This window comes from Seriola dumerili, unplaced genomic scaffold (genome assembly GCF_002260705.1).
Source record: "Seriola dumerili isolate Sdu_G_001 unplaced genomic scaffold, Sdu_1.0 BDQW01001299.1, whole genome shotgun sequence".
Classification (NCBI taxonomy): Eukaryota; Metazoa; Chordata; class Actinopteri; order Carangiformes; family Carangidae; genus Seriola; species Seriola dumerili.
This window is the reverse complement of record NW_019175554.1, coordinates 1,442,318-1,467,885: the sequence shown is the minus strand read 5'-3', so window position 1 is coordinate 1,467,885 and position 25,568 is coordinate 1,442,318. Positions and strand designations below refer to the sequence as shown.

Genomic DNA, 25,568 nt, shown 5'->3' with positions numbered 1-25,568 from the left:
TACTCGGTGTTACAGAGCAGTATCATAAACTGAGCTTGTCCAGTAGACATAGCAGAAGTTCGAGTAAACAGGACAATGTAAGAATGGATGTGGAGAATGGAAGGTCACCAAGCTCAGCCAGCCAAACTAAAGCTAATTTGAGCTGCACATGGATCTCTCTGAAATACGAGGTGAGATTAATAAAAGAATAAATCAGTCCAAGACCTCTTCAGATAAGTGAAAACTTTCTGTAGATGATTTAAAAGTCCAAATTATGAAAAACAAAGAAAGACCAAAGCAGAGGAGAGAATTAGCTCATATGAAGATAAAGGGATGAGACATGAGTGAGCAAGTCGGTACTTGCTACACTAAGAGGTGGATCTCCAGAACAGACTTAGAGGTAATAATCTAAGCCGTGAAGGCCAGGATATGATCAGTACAGTCTTTCAGTGTGAAAGACTTAATCTGCAGAGACCCTGCAGAAACCACCAAAGATGGAAGTCAAGACTGAACAGGATCGTAGAGTGCTTGTATCAAAAATCCAACAGCTTAATTGCTTACCTGATCAAAGTCAGGATCTTGAGAAAAAGACAGAAAATTCAGAGAACTAGGAACTGGTTAGGCCTATCACAGAGACAGAAATAAAACAAACCATCCTTCAACTTAAAAAAAAAAAACAATTGACGGGTTTCAGGGAGAATATTATGAGACATTAATAATTGGACTCATTCCCAGTCTTATGTGAAACATACAATTATGCACTACAAGAGGAATATCCACCAGGGCCGCGGTCTGAAGCTATTATAACTGTAATTCAGAAGAAGTCAAAAGAACTATGTATTGGATACTGGCCTGTAAGCAAAAAAAAATACTCAATATCCCATAATGACAAAGTGAAAACAGAATTTTAGAAATCCGCTGCTTTAGAGGTGAACAAGAACCTGCTGGTCACTCTTGCTGAGCTCTAGAGATCCAGGGTCAAGATGGGAGAAACGCCAAGAAGGATACCCATCACTGCAGCACCCCGCCGATCTGGGCCTTATGATAGAGTGGCCAGACGGGAAGCCTCTCCTCAGTAAAACTTTGCAAAAAAGCACCTAAAGGACTCTCAGACTATGAGAAACAAGATTCTCTGATCTGATGAAACCAAGATTGAAGGGTTTGGCTTCAATTCTAAGTGTCATGTTTGGAGGAAAACAAGACATGACACTTACAATGAAACCATTTTTTATTACAACCCTGGGTCAAGAATCAGAATTAGTGGCCATTGCTCAGTCACTTTTAAGCTCAGAAGAGGGACAGGGCAGGGAGACACACTGTCCCCAGGTGTGTTTTCACTCAGTATTGCCCCTAGTGGAAGGAGGGATTCAGCATATGATAGCCTTATTTGCAGATGACGTATCATTATTTACACAAAACCCCCTGTCTTCGGTCCCTGCACTTGGCTGTCTGCATACATCTAGTCCAATCTCAGGATACAAAGTTAATGAACGTGGCAATGATGATATCTGGAACCTGGCCCTCACAACTGAATGATTTTGTGTTGTTTTGGCAGCAGAGCTTTAGATATCTAGGAATCACACTTTCTGCTTGAATTATTATTACTGCTGGGCAACCCAGTTTAGTGCTGTGATAGAATGGATTAATAACAACCAGGAGATGAGAATGGTCCAGATAGAACAAAACTCAGCCCTGGGGATAGGTCCATCAGTCTTACCTTTGTTGATTGGAATAAACTTAAAAAATGAATGGATAAGGCACACTTTGCAGGTAGTGGGAATGGTTAGAGAGAGACTAAGGGGAGCACCCTCCTTGTCAAGAGCCATGTCAGTTCTTGGCAACATGATTTCCTGACATCGATGTGGGATAGTGGATTCAGACAGTGGGCAGAAAAAGCCCTCAGTGCAATAAAGCAGCTATTTGAAGGCAGTGAAATAAAATCTTTAGCTCAACTCCAAAATCAGTTTACATTACCACCAAATGATCTGTTCTGATACCCACAAATAGGCACTACATTAAAAGCAATACAGAGTGGGAAAAGATGAAATGAGATCAAACAAATATCAAACTGCATTTTATTATGGTAATAGAAAAACATTTGCCAGCTGAAAAAACAAATCGCCCATATTTAAAATTTTTAACAACTGACAAGGCAGAAAATATCCTTTATGCCAAAGAGAAATAGTAGCTAGAATATAATTACTAATTACAGGACTTGGAAGGGTATCTGTCTGAGTTGCCACAAAGGTATTGACAGTCATCTATGGAAAGAATTTGGAAGCTAAAAATTAGATTTTTCAGGACTCCATTGATCGTTTCAACATTTGAGAAAGGTTCAGTATCTGCTTTATGATCGAGGAAATGTGGGATGAATGGAGTTATTCCTGTATCTTTAAGATACAAAATACAAGACTGAAAAAATAATGATAATTTTGTGTTTACTTGGAGAATGACCCAAAATGTAACACGAAAAGACCAAAGATATGTACTATAAATACTTCTACTGACTGCTAGAAAAAATAAGAACTGTAAATTGGAGAAAAGCACTTTGGCCAACAAAAATTCAGTGGACTCAAGAGACTGAAACAAGCCTATACAATGGAATACGTAACAGCAAAACAGCAAATGAAGTTGGACGTTTTTCTATAAAGATTGACTCTGCTTATATTGTACTTGAATGTCTACATGTTAGGATGTGGACGGCAATAAAAGCTCTCAGTCAGGACTGTTTAATAGTATTTTATATTACTGACATTGAAATTAAACAAACTTAAGATAAAAATAAACAAATTGAATAACAACTTCCACAGATACAGATTTCTTTATGTGGCACTGAACAAATATTCCAGTTTTGAGAGAGACAGAGAGGAGAGCAGCCAAATGTTGACTACATGTGTGAAAGGAAAACAATTTTTCTCACTTAGATTTGCACAAGTTTTGATTTGTTTCAAGAAACCGTTTACTGCTGTATAAACATATGATTTATTCTGTATTGGTGATTTTGTTTAAATAAACTGAACTATAAAATTACAAAATTAAGCTTTTTTTGCTTGAGCATGTCCTCAAAGTGCTGTGAATAATGTAATGTCTAAAGGTAAAGACAACAGTTTGGTAATATTCCCATGACGACATGTTTCATGTCAATCTGATACACTGCAGTATCATTCTCTCTCCTGTTCGTCTCCTTTCAAACACACCTCTGGTGCTGTCATAAATCTCAAACTTGGATTCATCAGTAAATGGGACTTTTTTCCAGCCATCCACTATGAAGTGCTGGTATTTCTTAGCCCACCCCAAGCGTTTGGCCTTGTTTCCTCCCCTGAGAAGTGGTTTAGAAACTGCTGCTCATCCTCTGAGACCACTACAAGACTGACTTCTTTTGATGGCACTTTTGCTGATTGGAGTCCTGCTTTCTTTATTTAGCAAATTCTGTATCTGTGATGAAGTTGCTTTTCTATCTCTCAGGGAACCAAGCTTGATGTATTGATCTTCTGATGTTGTGGTCACTTTTGGTCTGCATGATCGTGCTTTGGATGCAACTGATCCAATTAGAGTTCAATGCACTGCCCCCCTAGAAACCTTTAGTATGGCCATGATTTGATGCTGAGAAAGCACCTCTTTGCTTAGAATAACAATTTGACTTCTGACAGTTTCACTTAGCTCTGATGTCATTTTTCACACTATCACAGTACTACTTAGAAAGCAATGATCTGCTGGAAACCTGAGGCAAAGCCTTATTTATAACAAAGGAGCACCGGCTGCAAGTTGAATTACTTGAACAAGCCCCTGATGAGTAGATCAAATCCAATACAACAATGAAATGTGACCTTTGCACAAAGTTCAGGTGGCCAATTTTTATTTTTATTTTTATTTTTACTGTTATATGTTTTACAGGTTCTTGATCAATGATTGATTAGGCAATACATTTTTAAGAATCCTTACAGGCAGTCATTCTGTTTTCAGAGTACTGGGTGAAACTGATGGCATCTATAAACAAGTTATATCTATATTCCAGCTTTGCAACCTGCCACAACAGAAGTGAGAGTGAAGAGTGCCTTGCATATATAATGGCTGCGTATATAAGTCATAAATCATCATTTAGTCAACAAGATGAAATGCTACTGATAAAGTGTGTGTGATGCTTAATTTGTATTTACTGCTGTTGTTTGGCACTGGGAAAGAGTTTTTTTCCTGACACACAGTATTTTGGAGGAATTTTTTGCTTTACTTAAAGAAAAAATGAAGAAATAGTGCAGCCTTTAGTCAAAACTCAATACTTTAATTAATGAGTAGTTGAACTGTTGAATTATAATTAATGTATAATAATACATACATATAATATATAAATATAAAATCACATCAAATTTGGGGTTAATTAAATTCGGATGTGAGCTGAATCCGGCTGCATTGAATGAACTCTGAATCCCAGTGTGTCACATTGTTGCAAATTTACCTGCATCTCATTTATTAGATTGTACACCACGAATCTAAATAGTATTAATTGTTCTATACATATATAAAATAGATAGATAGATTGCTGTTGGACTTGTGTGTGTGTGTGTTGTTGTAAATCTTGCCCATTAATTGAATGCAATTCGAGTGATGTGAAAGTGTTTAGTGTTTGAGAGCTGCACATATTGTTGTGACATTCAATCACTCTGACGTGGAAAATGAGTCATTGTGGGACATGGAGAGGTAAACCCGGGGAAAAAACATGACTCCCACAGGGGGATCACAGATCCCAGACACATATCAGCTCTCTTATATCTGACTGATATGATCGTGTGGTTGAAATACTGTTGACACTGTTACATTTTCTGTTCCAGATGGTTATCTTCTTCTCAGTGTCTGCAGCTCAAGAAGCTGCATTTTGTTAGTTCGAATGACAGCGTCTTGTTTCTGAGGTTTATATTTATGAGAGAAGGTTCTTTGCACAAATATTTATGGAGCAAATTATGTGGTGGCAAATCAGCATATAAGAGCATTTAGACAGGGCCAAGAAGTGAGAACTGTTTGATTAACCAGAAGAATAGGAAGAAAATCCAATGCTAGATCTAGCAGCTGCCTCCCCCCTGAGATGCTTGTGCACCAGACCGTCAAGAGTTTAAAGTAACTGAAATAGTAAAGAGCAATATGCAGTCAGTAGCAATTTTGTAGGCGAAAACAGCTCGTCAGTGAGAGAGGTCAAAGGAAATTGGCAGGAGTCATTCAGGCTAACAGGACTACCACAAGTACAGGAAGAAAAGTGAGGTGCAGGAATGCCGTTTCAGACCCCTTGTTGAATATTGAGGAAAAAAAACCCTTAAGACCCTACTAGGTTCCACTGTTGTCAGCTAAAAAGAAATGAGGCTACAGAGGGCATATATCCATAACCTAAATGGTTGAACAGTGGAAAACCTTTGCCATGTTCAAAACCTTTGTTTTCTCTTGCAGCATGCTGATGGTAGAGCAGGACTTTGTTTTAAATAGTATCCCGGACCTATCCAGTCTATGCTGGAGGAACAAACTAATGATGTTGGTGTAATTCTGTGAGTAGTGTTGTGTTTCTTGGCACACATTAGGCCCGTTAATGCCAACTGAGCATCATTTAAATGCTACACCATTCTAAGCTGCTGACCAGGATCATCCCTTCACGGCCACAGTCTACCCCTTTTCAAAAGGATACTTCCAGCAGGATAATGGACCATGTTACAAAGTACTCATTATCTCTAGCTTCCAAGAAAGTGACAATGACTTAAGTCTACTCCACTGGCCCTCACAGTCACCACAGTTCAACCCAACAGAGCACCTTTCAGTTGCGCTGCAATGGGAGGTTTGCAGTGTGAACACATTAGCACAAGATTTGCAGGAACTGAGTGATTGACTGAGCATGAACCGAAATTCCTAACAAAACAACTTTTGAACTTGTGACTGGAAAGCATTTTTTCCTATAAAGCCAACAGAATTAAATATATATATATATATATACTGTATATTTATATAGATTTTTTTTTTTTTTTAAATTCTATTTTTGTATGAAAAAAAAAGTTGTAAGAGTTTTGCCTTCATGTGATGGTATCATCATAGACTTTTTTCATCATCAGTTAATTTGCTGCTCTTTTTGTTTTTTTATAATTAAATTGATTATTTGTCTAGTCTATGAAATATAAAAAAACTTTGAAAAAATATGACCACAATTTCCTGGAGCCCAAGATGACATCTTTGTAATGCTTGTTTTTTTATATTCATTAAGTGCGTATTAACTGTATGTATATTAAGTATGTATTAAGATATTTATTTAACAATGACATATTGGAAAGAAAAACAGCAGATTCTCACATCTGAGAAGTCGCAACAAACGTTTGCCATTTTTGTTTAAAAAAAATGAAGACAAACAACAGTGTTCATTTAATTACTTTTTAAATAATCATTGTGTTATTATGATGATTATATCACAGAAGAGAAAGGACTGCCCAATTTGAACAAATGTCCTTTTAATGTGGACTAAAAGCTGAACCAATGCAGCTGCAAATATGCCATTATTTTAAAAAAAAAAGGAAAAAAAAAAGAACAACATAGCCGTAACAACTAACACCCAACACATTTGAGGAGTATGATGTTCATGTGCACATTTGCTCAGAAATGATGTGTGAAACTGAGTAGAACGGTGAGTTGTATGCATCCTGAATGCTACAAAAAGCCATTTCTTATTCCAGTGCACCGATGCAGGCCTTGGACATGGCAATCAAAGGCCGCTTATTCAAGCTGAAGGATTCTATGTGCATTTATTTATTTATCCACTGAGACACCATGTTTTTAATAATAACGTAACTGTTGCTGCGCAATAAATCATGACCACAATTTAACCTCAAAATATAACATCAAGCTTGTCCTCTCCATTCACGACCATGACAAACATCAAGCTTCTGCAGCAATGTTTTTTGCCTGGATATCAGCCTTTTCCATTATTTCTGATCCATTATCACTGAAGGTCAGCACAAAACATCAGTCTGAGTAGACTCAGACACCTTGTTCCTGTTGGCCGACTCAGATTTTCACCGGTTCACCTGATGTGTTTCTCTCAGCGACTGTGTATGTGAGAGTGTGTGTGTGTGTGTGTGTGTGTGTGTCACACCACGCATGCTTCTGTATAAATGTGGTTGTGGGTGTGCATACTAGTGAAAGAGAGGGTGAGCTGAGGGCTTCTGCAGCAGACATACAGTAGGTTTTTTTCTGCCTGGCAGGTCAGGCAGACAGAGAGGAGGGATGATGGGAGAGCAGCGCGTGGGTCTGCCAGGGCTGCCGAAGCACATCTAAGGATGACCTTGGAGGTCTGAGGATGAAGGCTGAGTGAAATTTTCAGAGGACATGAAGAGGAAGGAGACAAAACCTGCCTGTCGTATGTCACCATGCCGACAAGTGGTGTGGGTCATGCAAAGTCTACTTTCATGAAGCCACAAGTGGAAATATAAGATTCTGTATGAAAGCAGGGCAGACAGTGCTATATTACAACTGATTACAGTGGTAATCACTTGCAAATGGTTTTTCTGTGCTTTTTCCTGGCAAAATTTTTTGACACAAAGGCAAAAGATGATTTGTGTTATTGTATGTGAAGTTGGTTTTTAGAACAGTTACAACCACTTTCTAACCACTCAAACATAAAATGGTGCTGTTTAGTAGCAGAATTGAGTTTAGTCATTACTGAGGCTACTTGTTTTTTTGAGCCATGCTAACTCTGAGGCTTAGTGGATGGCAAAATTGATTGGCCAGTCAGTTCACCAATTGGTTCCTCTGAGTGAAATGTCTCTACAACTACTGGAATGGGTCGCCATGCAATTTGATACGTACATTCTGCCACAGATGATAAGTAGTACTTCGGTGATGCCCTGACTTTTTATTCAGTGACACCATTGCAGTAGGTCAAAATTTTTATTTATCGTACCAAGTACCCGCCCATCAGACTCAGCTGTACTCAGACTAAGATGTTAGACTACTTGAGGTTTAAATTCAATCACAACATTCCAGTACATCTGTAAAAATAATAAAGGATATAAGACTTTCTTGGGGACAATACGATAAAGTCCTGGACTTATTTTCATCATTGTACCTGGTCTTTACACAGTCCACCAACCTGCATGGTACCGGCTCAACGCAACTCGACTTTTTTACTCGACTCTACTCCCCTTTTTTTGTTTTCCATCGGCAAACAGTTATGAATAGTGCCTGGTACCTGGTACTGTTTTTGATATCACATCCGCTGATCCAAGCAAACTGAGGCGTTACCAAAAGGTGATTGGTCAGAGAGAATCGTCACTACGGCATCATTGTACGAGATGGGACATTCTGAACAAACCTGCCATTTTTAAACAGCCAAGCGACTGTGAAGCGCTCATTGTAGCCCGTTACATTTCCTGTTAGTTAGTGTGCTTTAGTTTTAGTATGGCAACCTGCAAAACCACACAGTGAAGATTGTCACAAAAGGCTTTGTGCGTCATCACTGTAGTAATAATGCCACATTAAGGGGTTACTATCTGGAGTGGAAGAAGTACTTGGTACCAAAAGAATAGAGTGGTGTCAGTGCGCTGCAGTGGAAAAATGCTAAAAGATAAGAATAAATGAAGCTAAAAGTGAGTAAGTCGTATAAACAAACATTGGCAAAATATTGCAAAAGAGAAAACGTGGTCAGTCAAGCCTTGAAAGCATCTGCTTGGTAGCACACAGACAGTGTGAGAGCTGAAGAGGATAGGAGGAGACATGCAGAAGGAAGAGGGTCAGAGTTGATTGGATGCCAGTCCATCAGAGTTAGGCTATCTTCATGGAACGTTCAACATCTGTGTTTATTGATAATGCAGACTTTTGGTATATGGGCTGTGTGTCTGACACCGAGCTGATTATTAAAACTGTTCACACAATGATGTGTGCTTGCCCTTTTCATGGTTCATTAACACAATGAGATGTCCTTCCACATGCAAGCCGCAGCCCATTAAGCCAGCCATTTAATCATGCAAGGTATGAGAAAATGATTGAAAAACAGGAATGTGCTGTTAGAGATAATGACAACTTACTGTGGTTAGAAAGCTTTACCTTTAAAAAAAAAAAACAAACAAAAAAAAACCCACAAACACCTGGTAGGGAAATGATAAAGAAAACGCAAGGTTTCTATTATCTTACAATAAAAGTGTCATTATGTTTACTGTGGCAAATCAAAAAGCAATTGCATTTCATTTTCCTCCACGCATGCTTTGAGTTAGCAGGCACTGCCGTTCAAAGCACATACAGTACACTCGGTGTGTATTTCATCTGACAAAGAATCCAATCTGAGCTGTGACCATATGTTAATACACAGCAGATAGTAATCTGTATGCTTTCATCCGCCTGCTTTTACGGCTTACTTATGTGAAAGGGCACAATTTTTCTTATTCGTAAACAAGAAGCAGCAAAATCTGTATTTTCTCCTGTGTACTTGAACAAGGACATAAAACAAGAAAGCGAAAAACCCCTGGAGTATTTGGAAAATAGGAGGCAGTCTGGTCATACATTATTTCTGTGATCCACAGTCTATGTTATTGCTGATTGATTACTAACTAGATATACTGTATATCCCTTCACCTCATCAATGTTATGTATTGAAAAAGTATAAATATAGATCCAGGCTGTCCAGGGTTCTTATGGCCTTACAGTGGTTTGCCAGAAACCTTCATTAATGTGATATGTTAGTATGTATTTGAATGCAGTGTTACTGTTTTAGATATCTGTCACAAATAAAGTCTCTGATGTTTTCAATGTGAAACGTCAGAGTGCACAGCTTCGCACACAGTAATTTTGCTTTGCTTATATTACCTCCCTAATCAACTATTCTGATAAGTCACGCACATCTACCATTCCCAATAGTTGAAAGCAGGATGAGTTGGAGAAAAGGTGCACGATTATCCATATGAGTTAGATAAGCCCACAGCAAACGGGGGAGGCATTCATGATGAGTCACAAGAGACTGATTACATAAAATAATCCCACAGTGAAGCTAAAACCTCAAAAACAATCTGTGGATGAGTAGGTGGCAGTGGGGTTAATGTTGTTTAAGGTAGTTTAGTAATCTAGGGCAGTTTAATAATCTAGGGCATGTCAAATTCAACTGAGAAAGCAACAAAAGAACATAACATGTAATATCTAACGTAATGAAACACACACTCAAGTCCATTCATAGCTTTGAGGAACAGATTAAGCTTAAAATTGAATGAGAGATGCCTTTAATGCCAATTTGAGAGTATGTAAATTGGCTTTTGTTATTCTCTATTTCCAGTTGTTAAGTGATGAAGCCTACAGGGTAGAAACTCTACTATTTGTGTTAAGATTTTTCCTTTTTCCCCCTGAGTCTCTACCAGCACTGTCTACCACCAAGACTGCAGATCTTAAAGAAATAAGTTAAGAAATAAGGCTTTCACAGCCCTCCACCATGACTTAAACAGCAGAAGTTACATAGAACAGCCACGGGTGTTATGAAAAATAGTGCGTATGTTTGACCAATAACTTCTGAACTCTGAGGTCTAGAATGAAATATTTACCCCCAGGTTTTTCAGCTCAAGTTAAACCCACAGGATGTAGTGGTTTTATTTCTGCCGCCTGAGTTTTGAGAATCCAAACTGTTTGGCCTTGGTATACAAAATGAAATTGACTCCTCTAGCATTAGATGCTACAGTAGTGTCTATCATTGTGCGAGCGAGATCACCTTCAGGCCAACAAAGACAGAGCACCTTTTTTACTTTGCTACAGAATGTACAACTCAGCTTCCTACATCAATGTTGTATCACAACATTTGAGCACATGTAGACACTTGGTTCTGAAACATTAAACAGAAAGGAGGTCATATTGTATTTCATACATAATCAATCAATCAGGCCAAACATTTTGCATTGAGTCTATTGGGGCATTTCCACCACAGGGACTTTCCCAGGGGACCAAGAACCTTTTGAGGGCATTTGTTGTCAATTTATAACATTACATTTCTAGACTTGTTAAAAAAGTACTTCACAGTAAGACCACGGCGATTAATACCATTACCATCATAATAAATTAGTAATTTCTTAATGGAAAATATTACCAGCACTTTCAAAATGTAATCAAAATGCTTTCTATGAGACTTAACTTTGCAAAATTGCTGAATTAAGACTATAAACTCGTTATCAAATCATTTGCTCCATAAGTTCTGGATCCCTCTAATGGCAGATGGTGTCTTTTTCTGGCAATCACTGGCAGCCGCCTCATCTGTCTGCGATGACAGGAGCCATTTTACTAATGTACTCATGAACGCCTCGTGTTTCATACAGTGTCCTTGACACTCACCTCGCCTGTCTCAAGCTGGGTAGAATCCTCTGTACAGTGTGAAGATTTTCTTTTCCTAAATATGAACATCTTTGGTATCCTTCCTTTGCGTATATGATGGCAGCTGAATATTCAACAATATTGATCAGTTGAACAGTATTGAGGTGATAATTATGTTCCTTGGACGCTGCTGCTTCTTGGTATGAAGTATGCCTGAGGTGTGTACGTTCTCAACGCATTTTCTGCTTTTATAAATACTAGTTAACGACAGGAAGATGGTGTAGACATGGTTTTTGTACATATTCTTCTTTTATCCATCTGGCCCCAGGATCCTGCAGCTGCAGTTAAACCCTTTCAGGTCCGATTATCCTCTCTCCATTTGCCTCCACCCAGTCATACTTTTCCACTATAAACGGCTCTCCAGTGACATTGCTGTAGATCCTCTTGTCATTCAGCTTAATGGCTTGCGTGTCCACGAGGTGACTGGTGGTAGCCCCCCTCATGAACCTATATCCATTCTTCACTGGGATCTCACTGGAAAGGTTGAATGCAAAGCAGAACTGCAGCAGGGGCAGCAAACGACTTTGTTTCATTTGTCCACTTTGAGAGCAGATTTTAGTTTTTTAAAGACGTCTCCTAGTGTGTTGTTAACCTTGTATACTGCAAGATGTTGCTAGGATCTATGAGTGCTGCACTCGGTGTTAGGCTTTAAGGTTGTTTGTCCAGACCACAGCTGAGTAATATGTTTGAAATCAATATCATAACAGTAAGAATTTTTAGGGAGGATTTCTTTGTGTTGCTGTTGAATTGTAATGCATTTTAGATGGAGGTGTTTCTGTTATTTATCCTATCCTCATCGATATAAATGGGTTGGACAAAAGAGTAGAAATGCCTGGCAGTATAATGCAATACAGTTTAAGAGCACCACAAACTAAATCCTTCAAAACAACCACACAGTTGAATCGACACACCTCTAAAATAGTTTTAAAAAAACTGAACATTATAAAGGGAGGATTTATTGCAGGACTGTTGGATTAGGCTGTATTAGTGTTCCTAGTAAACTGAAACTAAGTGAATATTTTTAACTGAAGATCACTGCAACAAACTGTATGACAAAGTCATGGAGTGCATGAGAAAACTCTTCACACTTAAAAAAAAAAAACTTCCATAACTCATTTTGTTATGTTTTTTGACAATTTGCTTAAATACTTTAATTTTGGCAACAGATAAATATAAATATAAAATAATATATCACCCTGCTCTAATCCCAGTGGGGGAAAGTAATTAGGTACTTAAGTGCGTATTTGAGGTAGTTGAAGTTTGAGTATTTCCTTTTATACTCCTACTCCACTCAAAGGGAAATATTGTACTTTTTACTCAATTGCTCTACTCAAATGTATGTAAAGTACTTAACCATCTCAACAAGCTAGAGCAGCAGATGCTACTTACACACTGTCATAACATAAAATAGTTTAACACTCTTAGGGATCCTGTTCCTGCATTATACATGCAATACATAGTTTTACTTAAGTGCAGTGTAGTACTGCTACTGTTACTTAAGTGAAGGATCTGAATACTTCTTCCACCACTGTGTAATTCAAACTGTGCTCAGGCTCATTTCTTTCAATTTACAGCTGTGCAGTGAAAGCTCTGCCATTAGTAGCTGGTGCTTTGGGCCTCTGGTGTTGTTTCCAATTCCCTGCTGAGCTTTGCTCACATATTGACACACATGTCACTTCAGGTTCAAGACTCTGATGTCTGACAGGAGTTTCCATGTTGGACAGTAGTTGGACGTTGCTTCGCCCTTCTGGGGATCTTTCATGATCAGAGTTGTCCTGCCTTGTGTTAGACAGTCATGGAGAGAGTCGGTGGTTAGTAAATGGTTCATTTGTGCTGACTTGCATTAATGCTGCACTATTAGTTTCTTCAACCAGTGGGTGTGGATTATTTCAGGACTCATTTACTTTTGTAATGGTGACCGGTTCCGGCTCTAGAAAAAGACTGCAACGGTCTAGTTTTGGGTCAATTAGCCACTGCGCATTAGTGTTACTTGATTATTCTTTCACCCAAACATGCATCTGGGTTTGTTGGAGGTTTCTTCCTGGGAAAAAGAGAGTTTTTTCCAATCCACTGACACCAAGTGTGGCTCACTGTGTAAACTGTTGGGTTTCTCTCTATAACATTGTAAGGTTTTGACCTTACCTTGTAAAGTGCCTTGAGATAATGTATGTTGTGATTTGGCACTATACAAATAAAACTGAATTGAAGTGAAGGTCGACAGTTTGAGTTCCAAAGTCTAAATAAAAGTTGTATTTCTACAACAGCTTTATCTACATAATATTCAACAACAGCTTCAGCTACAGCAGCAGTTTAAGTGACAGCAGTTCCTCAGTCAGAGACGGATATACAACACTAACGGACCTACAGCCACCCAGCCAGAATACAAGCGTGACATCAGTACCAAGTCTACAATTAAGGTTAATTATTTTTGATAACCTTAAATGACAATTGTGCAAACCTGAAAATAATGACCTCTACATTCGATAAACAATGTACTGAACCGAACTGACAATGTGGAACATACAGTTGGTTTAGCCATTTAGCTGTGACCTATTTGTACAATGTATTTTATTGTTAAATACTCGCATTTGCTTTGACATACAGCAACACACATTGAAGTGACCATAAAACTATACTTTTTGTAAAGGTATAAGAGTACAGTCTTCCTGAGACATGAAAGTCTTTGATGAATCCCTTAGTTATTAATTAGTTCAGGAGGTTAATTTAATGGAGTGATAATCAGACAACCTAAGAATCCACCTAGTAAAGCTCGCTGGTCAAGAGGTTATGAGCCACACTGCTCTAAATGATTTTGATCCTATTTTCACTGGCACAGAGGAGGGCAGGAGTCACAGCAGGTGACCTAATTTGATCTCATTCTGTAATGAGGATAAAGATCTTTCTAATGGGCACAGCCAAGTATTACAGAGCCTGTTAGGAAAATTCCAAATGGCTCCCAGTGATAGGCCTATTACTGTATATGTCCAACAAAGTGGCCTTGATGAAATTCCCTATCTCTCTGATCTCTCATTTGGAGCTGGAACGTATACAACACTGTAAACTATGACAGCAAATTGCTTTTTCTAAATGTGTGCTGACCCCTGTGCTCTGTATCCCTGATGAACGCCGTTATGCCCATTATCACTTGACATTAGATAGCGGAGGAGTTCTATATGCAACAGCTACATTCACCGTTCATTTACCGCTGGACTGTGAGGGAAAAGCTCAGATAACATCAAACACTCCTCTGCTGAGACACTATTAATTAATAAGACTCATGCTAAAGGAGCCTCTGCCCTTCCCCTCATTGTGCTTACCTGCTAGAAATCGATTTGTGTCTCTTGTGCTGCCACTGCGTCTAACAGATGTCTTTCTGCAGTACAATGCTCACGCTGCAAGCAATCACAGAGTCTGCAGCTAAACCATGCCAGGCTGGATAAAAGGCCTGGAGCTGCCTGTTGAGGTTGGAGCAATGAAAGAACCTCTTAATTGTTCTCCCCCACAGATGCTGTGGACAGGTCACAGGAATCTAAGATTTAGTATTGGATTAAAGGAAATTGAGAAATTAAGAATTTTTTTTTCTTCTAGTGAGTACATGTTGCAATCAGCCACAAACTGTAGATAAGTTGGTGTGACACTTTTCTACGAATGTAATGTCAGTCAGTTGGTCCACCGCTTTAGTCCAGACTGAAATATCTCAAAAATTATAGAATAGATTGACATGAAATTTTATACAGATGGACATTGATAGTCCCCGGAGGATAACTCTTCACTGACTTCATCTAGCAGCAGCAGTATGTCAAAGTTTATAGTTATACAGTAAAATATCTAAACATCTGTTGGATGGATTGGCACAAAATTCAGTACAGGCGTTCATGGTTCCCAGATGATGAATCCTGAAAGACTTTTACTGTTGTGTCAACAGCAGGTTCACAATTGTGGTTAGGAGGGACTGTCTCAACAACTATGTTAGCATTGAACAAATGTTGGGTGCCAACATACTTAACATGTACATGATAGCACTGTCAGTGTGAGCATGTTTTCATGCTGACGTTAACATTTATCCGAAAGCAGCACTGTGGATTGATACAGTCTCCCAGAGCCTCTAGCATGGCTGTAGACTTTTTTTTTTTTGTTGTTTGTTTTCATTTCACAACTGATTAATAAGCCACCGTGGCTAAAATGACAAAACTGGATTTATTATATTCAAAGCTGAGCCCGGCAAGGTTTTTATGTGATTAAACCAGGTGCATAATTATCTCATCAGGCTCAATCATAAAGTAGGGCTGTGGCAATGAACCTTCTCATCCCAGCTACTTGAAACCCTTCCACTTCACCTTATTTACAAAATTGACGTTCTGGATATCAAAGCTAAAATTTGTCTTGTCACTGTTATTTGGGAGTGTTAAGATGTCATTCAGATCTGAATTTGTGCAATAAGTGCAAGGACCTTAACCACTTTACACTTACACAAAGCACACACAACCGGAGGCTGGAAAAACATGACTCTAAAGACAAGGGATACATCATGGCTTTTCAAAGAGTATTCCAGTCATGTCTATTATAATTAGTAATTATGATCCAGCAATACTCACCACTGTGATCTCACAATAGTTCCGACATCGAGGTGCTGGTTCTCATTAGCGTTAAATGATCATTTCATTTAATTAATGAGGGAAAGTCAGATGTGTGTGTTTGTTGAGGCGATTGGCAGGTGTGTAATAACTGGGAAAAAAAACAGGGCCTGAGAGGAAAATGCACAAAAGCTTCTGGATGCATGGTCTATCTGGCATGTCTGGGATTCCTGAGTCTTCATCAGTCTGTGTAACCTAGCGAGCTGTGAGGAGTGAAGTGAATCAATCTTTCTATGTTTTCACTGTGTGTTTTCAATAATTATCTGGGTGTACACACACACACACACACACACACACACACTCACACACATCAGCCTAATTGTGTTTTTACAAAAACGGAAACTCTCTCAGGTGGCTCAGCAATCTGGAGGGCAAAATGCAGTAAATACTACCCTGCTGCAAACGCTAAACATTCAAAAATCCTTGAAATATTTCTAAAGGATGAACTGCTCACATTGTTGCTTCTTGTCACATACATACCATTCTCACACAACAGTAATTCTGCTTAATGAGGATAATCCTTTAAATCAGGCTTGTATTGTCAGTATTGAGCTTATCCCATTTTATTTCCTTATCATGCTGATCTATCGTCAGCATGTTCAGCTGATAAACATCAAAGACACAAAGGAGAGGGATTATGGATAATTGCAGAGAAAGGAATCATATTAAATTCTAGACTGGCACACTTGCCATTAAATGGCAGCTGGAAATATATTGTACAGTCCTGCAGATGACAAAGATGTCATCTACGTTTTACAGACTTCCTGTGATCTCACTCACTTGTGAATAATTCCACGATGATATTATGTTACTTAAAGTTCCTTTCAGCTCTGTTTGAGTTTAGTCGTTTGTTGAATACGTGTTTGGTGAGGTGGATTTTATCTCACCTTCACGGTTTTCTACCTGGTTCTATGGTTGCTTTTGTTTCTGGGTCTGTAGCTGTGTTTAATATTTTATGTCTGTCTCTTTGGCTTTCTGTTTTGAAGTTTTGCACACAGACTGGAATAAAAACTAACAACGTTCATTAATACTGTATTCTCCACCACCAGTGATTTAGCCTCATGGTAGCCAATTTATCAGCACTGTCTTGCTACAGTAAGATGTAATAACTTCTCAGGACTCAACTGTATTTCTAGCAAGAAATAAAACTGAATTAATTACATTTTTATCATCCGTGGAGAAGGATGGTAATGTGTTGACTCTCAAGCATTTGGCGACAGCTGAGTACAGCTGATGCTGATTTGCACTACTCGCTTGTCTGATCTGAGCGCGTGTGATCATCACAGTGTATCTTAGACACAGCAAACTCTCTCCCTGCACCGAGGGTCGTGTACTGCAGCAAACCAATCTGTGTGCTATTTAGCATATCATGTCGTCAGGCAACTTCTCATGACTTTAGTCAATGTTTTAATTAAGCTCGCAACATCGTTCAGGTTTCCCGTTCCTTAAAGCAGCTGTAATCAGTATTTTTACAACAACAATGTATTAAATGAAAATGTGAAAACAATGTGAAAGTGTGAAAGGAGTCATTTGAAGTGACTGACCTACAGAGAATTATCACCTGAATATGCAGCTGCCACAGCTCTAAAGAGCTCTATAGAAGTTTCTGATAGACACGGTTAGTGACTAGATGGTGAACACAGAGGAGCATTTAGCAGCTGAAGAGCCAGATATTTCCCTCAGGAGTTGGTTGATACCAAAAACTGAGCTAAAAAAGACCGTGAATATTGGACTTGGATTCTTCAGTTGACCAGAAACACTACTCCAAAGAATGATAATGTTGCTGAGTAACCAATGGGTGTGTCAATAGGCAACTGTTTGCTAACAAGTTCACCATATCAACTTAAAGGGTGATGACATTGTCACGGTTCTGTTTATAGTTTGTTCCTCTCACCCCCATGTGCCAAAAAAAGAACTAAATGAAACAAAACAAAAACTTTTGTTGCAATGTTAGGGAATTTTTACGCAGCAGGTTTTAACTATAAGTACAGGATTATTGTTCAGTTACTACAGAACGGTCATAGGTTTGCTATAACTAACAGATATTTGTTCCAACTTTAACTGATTTTTTTTCTTTTTGTAGGTTTAGACCAAAACAAATTATATGAACTAAATTAATCTGTACTGGAGCAACAACAGTAACACAATGATATGCACTGTATGAAGAAATTCGGTCTGCTAACTACATACACAGACTGGTTCTTGTGAACATGGCCATGACTAAGTGTTTATTCATCACTAAAATTCCCATATGATCAGCCAAATGAGGGTTTAACACTTGTTTATTAACCCGTCTCATACCTCAGTTGGTGTCTGAAAGTGTTACATATCTACCTTAGCGACAATGATTGAGGAGAATGATTCAGTGAACAGTGGGTTGCTTGTTTATCTGTGACCTTTATCGACTCCTACGGGCTGGAGAGGTGTTTTGGATTAAACCTCCCGTAGTTTGAATTGTGCCAGCAGATGAATAGAAAAATTAAACAATTAAAACATTAACAAAAAAATTAAGATGGATTTTATTCATTTTCCAATGGTAAGGTTCAATTAAGAGGGTTGTGAAATTGCAGTATTTTCCTTCAGTATGATTTGAGGACCTATTTTTGTTTCTGTTCATAAAATACAATGGATTAGTACTTAAACTAAGTATTCTCTTTTTCAGTAAGACAGCAATAAAACATTATGTTTTTAGTGCTGCTGTATCCTTGGCTTGCAAATAACACTAATCCACTTAATTCTATTTCAACAATAAACCCCCCCATATATATATATATATATATATATATATATATATATACACACACACAACACACACACACACACACACACACAACACACACACACACACACACACACACACACACACACAACACACACACACACCACAACCACATCACACACACACACACACACACACACACACACACACACACACGAATAGAAATGAATTTTCAGCGAAATTCAGCAATAAAAGCTAAACCCTGCAGAATTCTGTAGGGACTATCCAGAGGTCTGGTTCAGGTGGAGAACCCTCAGTGTTTGTGTGAGGGTCAGGCAGCAGGGGACAGATGCTCGACAGAGGTCACAACAGACAGTGGGTCATAAATATGGGAGACAGGCTGATCTGGCCTACGACAAGGAAAGGGCGGCTCTACTGTAATGGGTGATAAATGTCAGAGCCTCCCTACAGCCTCAGATGAGCGATTGTTAAGCAGCTTCCTGAGCCCGAGCTGCTGCTGAAGCCTCGAGACAGACTGACAAGCACTAGAGGAAACATTTACACGGATAGAACGGCTTGTTTGGATGACAACCCCCCCCCCCCCCTCGCTGTCGCCATAGGCAGAATGAGCGGGGTGATTAATCAGGTTGTTAGCATGTTTGATGGAGAGTAGAGGAGAGAGGAGACGAAAGGAGGAATCCATGGGTTGAGAGGAGTGGAGAGTGTGAAAGGTAACAAAATGAAGAGGAAAGCTCCGCCGCTGTGATTCATCAGGGGTTACTGATCCTCTGGGGAGCAATAATTTCAATAATTTCTAAAGTAACAGGCCTTGATTGCAATAATGTCCCCATAGCAACTATTATCTTTAATGACTATTATTATGGCTGTCATAAAATGGAGACTGGAGGAAGTCTTATTAAAATATAGCATTATGCAACTGCACCTTTCAAGGCCTTCACTGATCAAAAACTTGGTGGTTCGTGGTTTTTAAATTCGCCTCTTTAAAAAGATAGATGGGTAAAAGGCTGAATTTACCACATGGATTGAAAATGAAAAAGTATAAGTACATACATGTATATTACTTATGGTATATTCATTGCTGTTATTAATCTTATTTCATTCTTTTGATCTGATGTGTTTTGTGAACCTTGATTACTCTCCTCCTATTTTTAACTAAAAAAGTCTGTTTTCTATGTTTTGAAAATTCCATGGTTTATGTTTCATGCATATATCCAAATGTAAATCATTGCACCCAGTCCAATACCATAAAAATGCTCATACCCCAATGTTATATTCTTGCCACATAACCTTGCTTCCTTAGTGCAATATACAGGTTACTTGGTTAATTGTTTGATTAAATTATAAAAGAATGAGACTTACTTTTGGAGACTCTGGAGACTTTCCTCTTCACCTCACCGCCACCTGATCCCCCACAACCGTCCTCATCATCACAGTCGCCGCTGTACTGTCCCTCCACATCTCCACTGCCTGTTTCGATCTGGTCCAGCGACCCCAGTTTAGGAATGGACTTTCCCTGCAACAGCTGGTTGTGGAATAAAACAAAGTAATTTTTTTTTTCTTTATATACATAAATTTGTCAAAAGTAGTTAAAAGTCCATTTATTCGCCCTGATTTTAAAAGTTGCTGTTTCCTGCTGCAATAATCATTATATCTGCATTACATGCATATCATATTCATATTCAATATTCACAGCAGGCTATAGTGAACAAGGTCCTCTAATGGCAAGGACAGTACAGAATATGCTTGCAGAAAATGAAGAGGAAAACAGGGAGGAAATGCAAAAGAGCTGCTGATTATTCTGCTAATCAGCCACAGTCATCTACGTAACAGAAAATGAAGAATCTACAGAATAAATGCACTGTAAATTGCATTCTTTTGTTAAAAAAATTTGAAGTCTAATTTTAGTGCATCCTTATTTTCATTGTTTTTAAGCCCTTTGATATTGAAATACATAAATAGTATAATTCCGTTTTTTGTTTGTCTGATTTTAAAGGTCCCATATTTTGACACTTAAAATTGTACCTGTATCATCTACACTTCTGTAATGTGGTGAACAAAGAAAATATACTCTTAATTTGATTTTACCCGGCTTTGCTGAGAGCCCCTCTCTGTCCCAGCCACACACATTCAATTTTTGCTGCTATGCAGAAGTAACCGCCCACTATTCGTCAGCAAGCACTCTGATTGGTTAAGCTCACAAGACGGCCTGGGATCAGATTTGACGGAAGGCTACAGTAAACATGACTGCAGGCACGTTAAGACCTTACAAGCAAAACACAAAATTCAGGGAACTCTGATTTGCTCGAAAGGACTGCATCATTTATTTTTATCACAAAATGTGGATCATAATGTACATGTACTCTACATTCACAGTTTATACTGCTCACCCAACTCTGCGCCGACTAGCACACCTCTATCCACTCTAACAGCAGCCACACCAACACGCGCATACTCACTCACTTAGCTAATTTACTGTTAGCCATTAGCTTGCACACTGCAGCTAAAACACAAAAACTATATGAGTCTGTCCAAATGGCTTATTCCTTGCTCTTCAACACAGCTGCTAACAAAACTTTATGTCCTTAACTTACAGTTAGCAACAAAACCTTGTTTACACTCACTGTCTTTCCCTCCCACAGACACAGACAATTTTCTTACTGGCTTGTAAAGCATGGGGGGGCATTTTAAAGGACTTCATATTTTCCCAACTTTTATTTTATACCACTGAGTTCGCAAAAAAGACACACACGAAACACAACCCAAACCCATTTTCACAATATGGGGCCCTTTAAAAAAACTAAAATAATAAAAAGGAAATCATCATAGTCATCAAAATGGCTATAGCATCATCAATTATCCTGATCACCACCACCTACAAACTACACTTTAATGAATCAACAGTATGAGCTACATGACGCTCACCCTTCTCAGCTGCAGTGGCCTGCAGGGTAGCTGAACTTTCTGTACTGCTGTGCAGGAGAATCTCAATCAAAGACTCTGTGATACCAGGGGAAATGCATTCGCTAATTGGCTCATTTAAATTCATGGTACGTCATTGGAAACAAGAGAGAATCCTTTGTGTTGATCAGAAAGGTAGTGTCTATGCTAATTAGTTACTGCTGTGGTTCAGTGCAAGGGAGCAGTGAAGTGTCAGGGCTGCTGCCATGGCTGAGCTGGGACATATCTGTGCTGGTAATTAGCCTGTCTTGAGTCTTTGCTCCTCAACAGTGACAGGTTAGAAGATGGAGAATATTGAGGGTTTGGGCAATCTAAGCGCTCCCTCCATGTGTGTAATTGGCGTGATTTTCTTTCCAATTACGTCAGAAATCAAACCAAATGTTTAATACATTATGTGGAATAATGAGTTTCTGTGGTGCATACGATTAGTGTGGTCCGGGAGTTTGGCTGAATTTGAACTTTGTGTTTGTTCACAGCGCAGGAGGTAGAGGAGTGCTCGCAACACGTCCACCAACTTAAACGACCATATAGGTCACCTTCATCGTCATGATTACAACAATAAACATTTGGTTAAGGCTGTGGAATGGTCACACTTAAACAACCCATCCATTGACCCCAGCCCTCCTCAGCACAACACGTGGTTGCTCTACACACTACGTAACTGACTTCCTTTTTTACTCCTTTCATAATTACTATAGCTGCTAATGGTCACCTAACATTAAAACGTGACTATGAGTTGTAATAACCTGCTTACACAGATGACCTACGGGCTCAAATTTTCAAATAGTCTCACTGCTCGAGGGTTCTGTATGTGGAGTTCAAAAGCTGTCAACTCCAAACCTCGTTTGCAAAGCTAACAGCATCTGACAATAATTAGTCCATATATGGAAGACAATATGCAGCGTGAGCTTAAGATTCACTATTAAAAGTTTAGAGGGAGGTGAGAGCTTACGAGCCTGTGTGTACATGAATGTGTGTGTGAGGAAGAAGAAAAAGTGCTGCTGTCCAATCAAATCACAACTTTATTCTTTAGAAACTTTGACGCATCAAGAGATGGACTGACACGTTGTTGGTTTTGGTGTTTGGCTTCATGGGATCTGTTTACAATAACAAAAATTGTAAATGACCAGCCTTATCCTTTAACATTGTTAGAAGAACATTATCCATTAAACTGACTAAAATGAAAGTAGCTTATGTAAAAACGGAACACAAAAAAGGGATAACCAACCAACATGAAACTGAAATGGCCTCATCAATTTTGCAGTCAAAGCCTGGCTCTGTGTAAACATCACACATTTCCCAAGTTCAGCTGTAAATCGTGGAGTACAGACATCTGTAATTTATAATTTATAGATTTTCTTTTATATATTTAAAATCAGACTTAAGCATGTGTTTTGGTTTGTGTGGTTACTGGCAGATGACATGATTTGCATCAAGAGTAGTAATTAATTAATAAAGTCTTGTTAGCGAATGATATTTCACAACAAACTAATTTGGAAACATTTGCCATGTTTGACCATGCCTGTCCGTCAGCAGACGACTAAGTTCTTTGACTCCTCTGGGCCAGGGAAATAACTGCTGTGCGTTTGATTGTATTGAACAGCTGTACTGCTCTTTCTGACACACAATGAAGTGAGCCTGCATAGCCTAACAGTGTTATTAGCCTCACTTCTGTGGACGGCATGGGGTTTTGTCTAATAATGGGCTTTTGTGAGACAGGTGCTCTGATTGGTTCAATGCATCTCCAGATGAGATAAAGCTCTGAGTATAGGAACCCTTGGGCAGGCCTCTGGCTGTTATTGCAGCGTGTGGAGAGTTAGTGACGACCAAATAATACCAATTACTCTTTTCACAAACAAAACTGCCCACATGCTAATAAACTGCACCACTGCACATTTACTATGAATTTTTTTGAACACAGGGATCCCCCAGTGGTTGGTCATTTCCTCTTTTTTTTAAATTCCTGCACCAATTAAGAATTAAAGCTACATGAGATAATGGTAAACAACACAATTTCTGCAGACCCTTAGAGTTAAAACTGCACAGAACACATGTTCATGGCCAACTATGTCTTAATATTTAATGGAAGTTTGATATGTGGAGGCATCAATGTGGCCAGACAGGGTTTTGCATGAAGTTATAATAAACTCTACATACTCCTGTACTTTCAAATGGCGGCAATTAACTCAACTAAGGTCTGAGCCTGGCTTTAGACTATTTTCAGGGACAGGTCTTTATAGCCGATTCACCCTTTTTTAATTAATAGTTATAATTTAACTCCCATTTGCATTGTTAATTTGTTGTAGCTGTTGCTTAATGCAAATTCAAACACTTTCCCCATCTGTTTCACAGTAAAACACTTCCTATTGTAAGCAATCATTCAGAAACAACTTGTAGTAACACTAGAAAGACAAAAACAATGACTTACTGCAGCAATCAAATACCTATTTCCCTCAGTGGCTCAATGTTGAAAACTCTAAAGTTTCTTTAATGTCTTAGTTACATTTTCAGTGGTGGCCATCCTTCAAACACTGGCACACATTTGGCTGACTGGAAGAACAACTATACAATACAGGGCTTTCACACCAAAAGTGTAAGGTTAACATTGTGCCAAAAAAAACCCCATTTCCAATGGTGAATGTGTTAAACTGTATTCTGATTTACCACCTGGATGTAACACTGATGTCAACAACATGCTTCCACTAGGTTTCTTTGATTGACGAGAGTTGAAAGTCAAGGTAGCAAAAATGTAAATGTGGAGAAGAATGTTGAAAGAGTGTCTTTTGTGCAACTGAACTCTGAGAGTTGAGTAACTCCACTCTCTATTGATATTGCAAAGTAGAAAATTTATACTGTGATTGTACGTTTGGCCTGGAAGCAGTGTTACACAATATCTACTGGCTTGTACTACCACAGGCTTGCAGCGATTCAGAAATGGCCTTCATGGGTAGGTAAGTTACAAATCTCAGCGATCCCTGTGCTGAACCACCTCTCGACTTAGTAAAAAAGTTAATTTTCACTGTTACAATCAGTGACAATGCAGGCCAGACCCCAAACTTTTTGTGGAGTCCTGTCATTCACTCACATACATTGTGTTCAGTTCAGAATGTAGTTTCACGGACATGATTTATAAAGTCTATAATATAGATATTATTTTGAAAATGGCAGGTAATTTTTCACCCATAAGTGTTTCTCTCTCTCTCTCTCTCTCTCTCTGTCTCTATCTCTATCTCTATCTCTCTCTCTCTCTCTCTCTCTCTGGGGATGACAATATCAGCCTGTTGGTTGATACGCTGCTTTGGTCCAGGCTCTTTGTTCCATCTCAACAACTATTGCATGGATTGATATTAAATCGAGTAAAAAAAAAATTATCCATGGATGAATCCAACAACTGTTGGGGTCTGTGGTGATTTTTTCTAGCATCATCCGGTCAAAATTTTACTGTGTTCAGTAGTTTCATTTATAACCAAATTAATACAAAACAATACCATGTAGCTGTACTTTGTCCTCATTATTGAATGTTAGCACGCTAACACGCTAAACTACAAAGATGAAGATGGCAAACATTATATCTGCTAAACATCAGCATGTTAACATTGTCTTTGTGTTAGCATGCTGCTGTTAGCGCTTGACTCAAAGCACTACTGTGCCTTGAGCTGCTAGTGTGGCCGAAACCTTGTTAAGACTGTATAAAAACATGAATTCATATGTTTCATGCATTCTTGTCTTTCCTGTCTTTGGTCACCTCTGATCCCTACCCGAAAAACAACTTTGACCCCCTGATATATTCTATAAATTTCTAAACTCACCAATGTACACATCACAAACTTTTTTCATAATACCAGCTGTTTCCTCAGGAAATCACAACAAAGGCTATAGTTTGTGAGGCGCCTCAAAAG

The 25,568-nt window shown here is 38.7% G+C and overlaps 1 protein-coding gene across 1 annotated transcript in view; it reads right to left on the bottom strand.

The window, feature by feature from the left end:
- gpc5 (glypican 5) overlaps positions 1 to 25,568 on the bottom strand; it is a 123,228-nt gene that overhangs the window by 26,223 nt on the left and 71,437 nt on the right. The window contains exon 8 of the mRNA XM_022767916.1: positions 20,071 to 20,233. Within this exon, the coding sequence (XP_022623637.1) occupies positions 20,071 to 20,233 (163 nt within the window). The remainder of the gene's footprint in view (positions 1 to 20,070; positions 20,234 to 25,568) is intronic.